The sequence below is a fragment of the Anneissia japonica genome, unplaced genomic scaffold, assembly GCF_011630105.1.
Source record: "Anneissia japonica isolate Jap-2015-1 unplaced genomic scaffold, ASM1163010v1 scaffold16662_len1167910_cov178, whole genome shotgun sequence".
Lineage (NCBI taxonomy): Eukaryota > Metazoa > Echinodermata > Crinoidea > Comatulida > Comatulidae > Anneissia > Anneissia japonica.
This window is the reverse complement of record NW_022732216.1, coordinates 1,129,174-1,137,288: the sequence shown is the minus strand read 5'-3', so window position 1 is coordinate 1,137,288 and position 8,115 is coordinate 1,129,174. Positions and strand designations below refer to the sequence as shown.

Below are 8,115 nucleotides of genomic sequence, written 5' to 3'. Positions count from 1 at the left end.
TTTTATCATTCACATTCTTATCAATACATTTTTACAGTATTATTATTATTGTGAACCTTTCTATTAATCGTAGAGGTCGCTCTCCTGTACCTATTCACTATTCAACCTTTGATCAATAAATACATGTTCATTATAATAACATGAAAACGCTAGAAAATTTCCCATGTAACTTTTTGGATATTGATAATTTGTTTGATAACATCCTCAAATTCACTGCATACAAAAGTAGGCCTAAGTAAATGCCGTTTTCGTCAAAGTAACGCAGCCAGTGCTAAATATTACAAATCAAGAGTAACCTTAAATTATTGCTCATTTATTAAACAACTAAAGTAAGTTTTAAAATATGCCTATTCTTACATGGTAGACACCTTAAACCATTGCTCATGTATCGTTTTACCAGGATTGTTCTGAGGCAACTATAGTTGTTTTAGGATTAATGTTTACCCTACATTACGTGTTATCTTACTGAATACTTATTACGTTCCCAAATACTTGCGATGATTTTTTGCGATTATTTTGGAACGTACTGAGTATTCAGTACGATAAAACGTCAGGTAGGGTAAATCATCAATCCTACATTAAACGTTACTGTTTGCTCCATTGTTAATGTTTTAACTTTTCGTGTTGCTACGCTACCGTGTGTTACTATACTAAATAACGAGGTACAATCAATTGAGTTATGCATGGATGACATTAGTGTTATTAGGAAGTGAATACAGTCTGTTAGGCTTTATAGACTAGAACCCCTAGTGGACACATTTTAGTCCCGAATTTCCGAATGTGTCCCCTATTAGAGGTAACCAAAAACGTAAAATTGTCCCCTTAGGGGCTTTTAGTAACAAAGAAAAACAAAGAAAAAGAAATCCCTATTGCCAAGGGTCAAAACTAACAAGATTGGTGTATACAAGGAACACATGCAGTAGGTTTATACTGATGTTCACTCTAAGGAGAAAATGCTGCGTTTAATATAAAGTTGAATTAATTTTTCGTTAGTACTAGGAGCAGTGCTCAAGCATTGACTTATTATCTTTCTGTTCTTTCTCGATTTTATCCGACTTAAGTTCAAAATAATATATCTATTTTTATTTTATTATGCTCAATTACAAAATATAAAAATTAAACAAATACTAAAAAGTGATAACTATTAAAGATGAAAAATATTAATATAGATATATACATCAAAAGCATGTTATACGACTAAGCGCATGTCTTCACTACCGTACTATACTTTTAGTAGCAAAGTTTAGTGATGGTTTTATGAAGAGCATCATATCAACAATATACCCACATTTCAAAACAATGCATCTTTTATAACTATTTATTACCTTTATGTTATTTAAGTGTTTTAACTGCAACATTGCGTAGCTGTCTCGACGTAATCGAAAAAGCAAGAACGTAATAGTAAGTGAGTAAGCCAGTACACACGCAGACACACATACATATATATTTTATTTATGATAAGTAAATATAAAACTGGTTACATGTGGAGAAAAACAGAAAACAAGTAGTACCTGAATGGATAAATTATGTGAAACTTTAGGGTCTGAGTAACAGTGGCGTAATATACAGCAATGGAAAATATACCAAATGAATTATATGGTGACTAATATTGAATAGATCTATTGAGAGACTTGATGCTGTCAATTAAATTAATAAATGTTTGTTCAGTGTTCAATCTATTAGTTCATGGTTTTAAGATTTTTACAGAGAATTACAGCTAATTTGATATTATATGTCCTGGTAAATTAAAATGAAAAGTCCTGTCTTTATAATGCCGAACGTCAAACTCGTGACCATTTATTTGCTATGAAAATAACTTAAACAAAACCAGGACATTAAGTGCACGTAATGGCATAATAGACGTTAGATGAGGAAAATAATTGTGGTGATGTGAGACGCTTCTTTAGTATAAAGTTTTGTTTTGACGTTAGGACTTTCTGTGTATGCAAGCATAGATAGGTTTCTTTGTTATTTTATCAATCATAGGGTAGCCATATCGTATAGGTTGGAAATAAATGATGTTCCGTAATTTTAATTTAAATCGTTTCTCGTGGTATATCTGTGGCTCTTCTAAAAGTAGCTAGCTAGTGCTGAATAAACGTCATCTTAAATTTAGTTTCAGAGTGCTGTCTAATTATTTCTGTTTTTAGATTATATCAGAGCTAACAATAACAATGGCCAATAACAGAATATTCCGACACAAGCAAAACATTATTTGAATATGCATAGTCAATAAAACATATTACAATATTTGTAACGTTTACTTGTCGTTTTGTGGAACCCTGGTTAGCATATCCAAAAAGAATGGGCTTCAATGGTTCAATAAAAATAATAAACTACAAGAAAACAACTATTATATTTAATGACACTCTGTCCATCGTATTCCAAAAAACATATACTTTGAAATATTGTATGTATATATTTTTTTTTACTCACAGATGTGACAGTGAAGAAAATAACAGTATAGTGTCCAATTATTTTGACTGTTTATTATTAAAATCGTTATTAACACATTATTATTAACAGATATATTACTCCATTGTTACTACTGTAAACCTTTCTATTATTCATAGAGATCGCTATTCTGTATCTATTCACAATTCAAACTTTGATCAATATATTTACATATTCAATATAACATCATTAGATATAAGCTAGAAAATTGGAATTTGTTCGATACCACCCTCAAATTGACTGCAGAAAAAGTAAGTAAATACTTAAGTCTACGAGGAATAAAGTCATCTGAAATTAATTAAACCAATCATCAGTGTATATACACATACTGTATATATACGAGGCTGCGTATAATAATTTAAAATTTCAATAATGTGTAGCCTATTTTAGACTTTCTGTTTCCTCGTGAGTCAAGACCCAATTGTTATGGTCCCGCCACTGTCGGAAACTTTCTGTGTACCATTTAATGGGCTACGGTATATTATTCAGAGTATGATAATAGAGTTATTAAGAAGTGTATATAGACCAGAGTAAAGAGTTTTGACAACCATATTATGCTTTAAGTGTTTAACCATTTGGATATACTCTTTAACGCCCAATAATAATATAAGAAGGAATGCAAGGAGGTCGTTGTAGTTTGGTTTTTTTTTGGTTCTTTTTGGAAGAAGTTCCAGATGTTTGAAGAATATAATGTCTTGACACATCTATGACATACATATTTTTCACGTACACATGCCATTTCTTCTTCAAGTCGCAAAAAACAGAAATGCACATTATTGGCATGAATATGAATGTGCAAATAACTTGTATAAAACAAATTACAACTAATAGATACGCCATTGTAATTCAGAATTGATGAAATCTAACTAGAGAATCACTGGCGCGTCTAAGCTCTGCTGTCCAAACTATCAAATTTTCCTTGCCAAAAGACTAATATATGCCCATTTTTAGTCATGATGTGCCTAAATATGGTCATGATATGATGTCATCATGACCATATTTAGGTATGTCACATGTGTTTGTCACACAAAATTTGATAGTCTGGACAAATCTTTGTGCTATATTTGAATTTTTCATGGCTGTCGGAACATGGTTGGATATTATTTACAAATAATTTGTCCCTTATTCAATCAATTCATTTATTAGGTTTATTTTCAAAATACATCAAAAACTGAATTATAACAAATGGTTACAATTTTATATAGGGCCTATATAAACATATTATGTATATTGAAATAAATTGAATAAAATTCAACAAGATTATTTAAACTAATTGATGCTGCGAATATAGTTGAAAAGCGACATCAAAAAACATTTAAAAATTGAATTTAGAAATCAATTGAATAAATAGTTATAATTAAGACAGCATTATAAGAAATGGGATTAACAGAATTCGATTACAAAAAAAACATTGAAGTAACAATACTCAAAAGAATATATAAATTACATGAGTAACATTATATGAAGACTTTAACAAGCTGTATTAAAATATATCTTAAATAAACTAAATGAATGTTTTGTCGACAGGTCTAGATTGAACTTTAACAACCTACTACGCTGTTCCATGGTGTTTCAGTATTAAATGGAGACATAAGAGTCAATTTATTTCCTCCCTCACATTGATAGCGAGTCGCAGGTTCAATTCCATTAGAGTTTAATTGCATGATTAGAGACACTTTGTCAAAACGATCAGACATTATTATGTCCGATAAGACCTTTATTTAAATCATTGTATTTTTTATTCGAGCAGTTTCAATCTACCAATCATCATTTATATCAAAGAACAACGCAACAACATTAATAATAGTATCGGATGTATTATCAAACTAATCTGAAAAATGCTTTGTACTCCCCCCCCCCACCCCTTACGAAAAGTTCTGGATCCACCCCTGCAGAGAATTGACGAAACCAACCAAGATAACTCCGAGAATCGTGTGAAATTGAGATTAAACCTTCCATAATGCCAATTGTGAGTGCGAAGTTGTACGGATAAAACAAAAATCATTTTTCTTTCTTAAATACTACCTTCTTAAAAACTAATCTAATCGATTGGCATTGCCGAAATTTCAATCAACATTTTATATTATTCAGAAAGGTGTACTTTGTTAATTTTTATTTTTACTTGGATATTGTTGCCATAGTTCAACAAGACGAGTGTTACGCTAACACGGGCGTTTGTTGGACAACACGTGTGCTTGTTGGACACCAGCGTATTCCTAACAATCTTCTGATTGGTCAATTGTTTGTTTGATTGCCACACCGAAAAGGTCCACTTCCACCCTGTTTACTTCTCACTTGTCATCCACTGTCTCTACATTTTCCCTATTTAAAGCGTCTTCTTTGTTCAGTAGCCATATGAGCAGTGCTAAATGATGATCTTTCTATTTCGAAGTATTCAATACCATATACTATATAAACACCATATATAGGCCTATCATGATGCCACAGAAAGACCATTTATTAACTTCCACTACTGCAAACATAGAGTTTATCCATCAATTTTGTTTATGTATTTTGCTCATTTGACTTAATTGTACAGTCACGGTTTATCAAACCAAGACAGCAATACAGAATTATACTGTCTGATAAACATTACAGTAACCTTACGTTTAAAAAATTCAAACGTATATTCAATACATACTTAATTGGCCAAGATAACGTACTACTTATTATGACAACCATGTACACCTTTGTGTTTAATGAGAGATAATGATTACGATAAAAATCAACTTAATTTGTATTCTTTTTTTAATATATCGTGTTAAAGCACTCATGCAATACCAATACCATTTGAATGAGCCTATTATTTTTTTTTTTGCGTTTCAGATGGCATCAGAGATCACGTTGTTTGAAGATGCAAATAAAGAATTTCTAACATGCTCCATCTGTAAGGACATTTTTAAACATCCAAAACAAATAACATGCATGCATAACTTCTGTCAAGATTGCCTACAGCCTCTAATAAAGGAAGGAACGCCACACAAGTTAAAGTGCCCCCTCTGCCGAGAGGAAGTTGAGCTGACGGTAGACACCATTGATGAACTAGAAGATAATCTTTTTCTCAGTAATTTGTGTGAGTTATTTCTAGTTGCTAATCTCAATACCGTGGACGTCCTCTGCTCATTTTGTTCAGAAGCATTAAACGAAGGAAATGCATCACGTTGCATCGATTGTTCTGATAACCTCTGCGATAAATGTGCAAAGACACACACCCTGACCCGCTTGACAAGAAATCATCAAGTCATCTTGATGTCAGAGCTTAAAACAGAAACCCTGGTGAGAAAATCAAGAGAAGGAAACGTCAAGATACCATGCCAGAAACACTCAAATAACCATTTGGAGTACTTCTGTCAAACATGTCAAGTACCCGTATGCCTCGGATGTACTGTTGTAGACCACGTACGTCAAAATGGTCACAGCCTCATAAACCTACAAGATGGTCCGACAAAAGAAAAATTCAAGGAGCAGATAACCGAGCAACTTAACAAGCTAGAAGAAATCATACCATCTTTTGAAAAGCATATTGATATTGCAAATGAAACGGAGAAATGCCTTATCAAAAGTCTTGAAAAAACCAAAAATGATATACGGGATACTGCTAAGAGTCTTATTGATGAAATCGAAGCTCACTCTAAGTCTTTGATTGAGAAGGTCGATAAGAAAGCTGAAGCTATTCAGAAGTCAGTTGAACATCACAGAGAATCTGCTGAAATCCGGGTCAAGAGTTCTACCAAGATCAACCAGTTTGCTAGAAACCTGTGTAAGCATGGCCTAAATGCTGAGATAATGTCATCGGCTAAAGATCTGCTGAGAAGAATGAAAGAATTGCAAGAGGATATGAAAGATCTAGAAGGAACTGGTGAACTACGTTTCGTCAGACAAGATGAATTCAAGTTTGGAGTAGTGAAAGAGTGCAAGATCATAGTTAGTATACAATTTTGTACATTCAAACTGATTAATTGTGATATATTTCTCATTAATTATTAATTTGTAAGCAGTGTAAGGAAAGGGAGCTCAATTAACCTAAAAACACGTCACACCTACTATAGTGACGCAAAGACGTACCAGCTGTATGGTGAACAATGTAGAAAGAAATAAACAAGATAAAATAAACAGCAATTCTTCTTCTTATTATTATTAATATTATTGTTATTATTATAAATAATATTAATTAGGCTCACTATATTGTTACTATTACTATTTTTTTTTATCAGAGTCACCTTATAGTATAATAACTGCTGTTATTTTTAGGAACGGGATGAGTACAGCTTATTGGAATATTACACTGAAAAGGAGATGGCGGTTACTAACAGTGTTAAAAGAGGTCCACATTGGCCGACAGGATTTGACGGTTACGACAATAATGGACGTTACAATCAAAACAGAATCCAGTCAATTCGAAGAAACGGGCCGAATGATATAGGAGTTACGGTTTGCTTTCAGTCAGGTAGTAATATGGAGTGCAAAATGAATCCTGGAGATTACTGGTTACAGCCAACGAATGTATCTTCCAATTACCAGGTAAATAATTGTTTGTAGGTAATTTACACAATCTAGAACAAACATTACAGTTGTTTTTGAAAATTTATTCATTAAATCCAATCATTAGAAGGCGTATTTGATACTAAAGCCAACATTATGGTAAAATGTTTTATGTATGAAAACGGTGATCTGCTCTTGTAGTATAGTCAACTTGTCTTCAGCGAAAATTTATTAGGCATAGGTCTATGGAGCCTATTAATCTAAGTACTAAAACATATAATGGTAGAGGCTGAATTCTTGTAACGTTAGCCCTACCATTCTATTAACAAAATAATTAAGTTAATGGGTTTTTACACTTTTTTATAATAACATCCTTTATTACCGTTTAATTACTACAATTTCTAAAGAATGAGGCAGAGTTGATATACAAATTTTTTGTTCTGTAATTAGGCCTATATAAGAATTAGCATTTTTTATATAAATGTTTTTAAAAATAAGCATAGTTTTAAAAAATAAAGTTAAACATTTTTTTTTGTTTTTAGAGTCGACTGGAATGTTATACTAAAAATTTTATGAAAGTTGGAGATGAAGTGAAAAGAGGCTTACATTGGCCTCCAGGTTCATATGACTCGTACGATGAAAGAGGACAAAAGTCAGGAAAAATCACGCAAATCAACCAAACACAGAGTGGTACTATTGTTACCGTAGATTTTGGACCACCAGGCAACCAAACCTGTCAATTTCCAATGAATACCGGAAACTACCACTTGTTGCCCCTTCATTCGTACCCTTTCATTCATTGGGTTGAGTTTTAAATGTCACAAAGTATGTATACTCAGGCCCGTAGCCAGGTTCTTCCAAGGTGGGGGGGGGGGTTTCTGAGCCTGAGGTCCACAGTCGAAGTCCCGCTGGGGTCGGCGAAACCCCCCAAAGCAAGAGGGTTTTTGTGCTTTATGAGTCTAAATAATGCTATAAAAGCAGATATGTCTGGGTGGGTCTGCAGTGCATTAGTTGGGTTGGAGGAATTATTTGGGAAATTTAAAGAGGGGGTTTCGCCAGAAAAGAGTGGGGTTTGCTACAAAAGGGGGTTCTCCCGAACCATAAAAACCCCCTGGATACGGGCCTGATACTGTATGTTGAAATTATACTCTTCAAATTCCAGACGAATTAAATATGACG

The 8,115-nt window shown here is 33.0% G+C and overlaps 1 protein-coding gene across 1 annotated transcript; it reads left to right on the top strand.

The window, feature by feature from the left end:
* Window positions 1-203: 203 nt before the first annotated feature.
* LOC117115633 (E3 ubiquitin-protein ligase TRIM56-like) lies at window positions 204-7,803 on the top strand. The gene is made up of 4 exons (XM_033259503.1): window positions 204-329; window positions 5,281-6,378; window positions 6,706-6,975; window positions 7,479-7,803. Exons 2-4 carry the CDS (start codon window positions 5,281-5,283, stop codon window positions 7,749-7,751), a joined length of 1,641 nt encoding a protein of 546 aa, XP_033115394.1. The 5' UTR covers window positions 204-329; the 3' UTR covers window positions 7,752-7,803.
* Window positions 7,804-8,115: the final 312 nt, after the last annotated feature.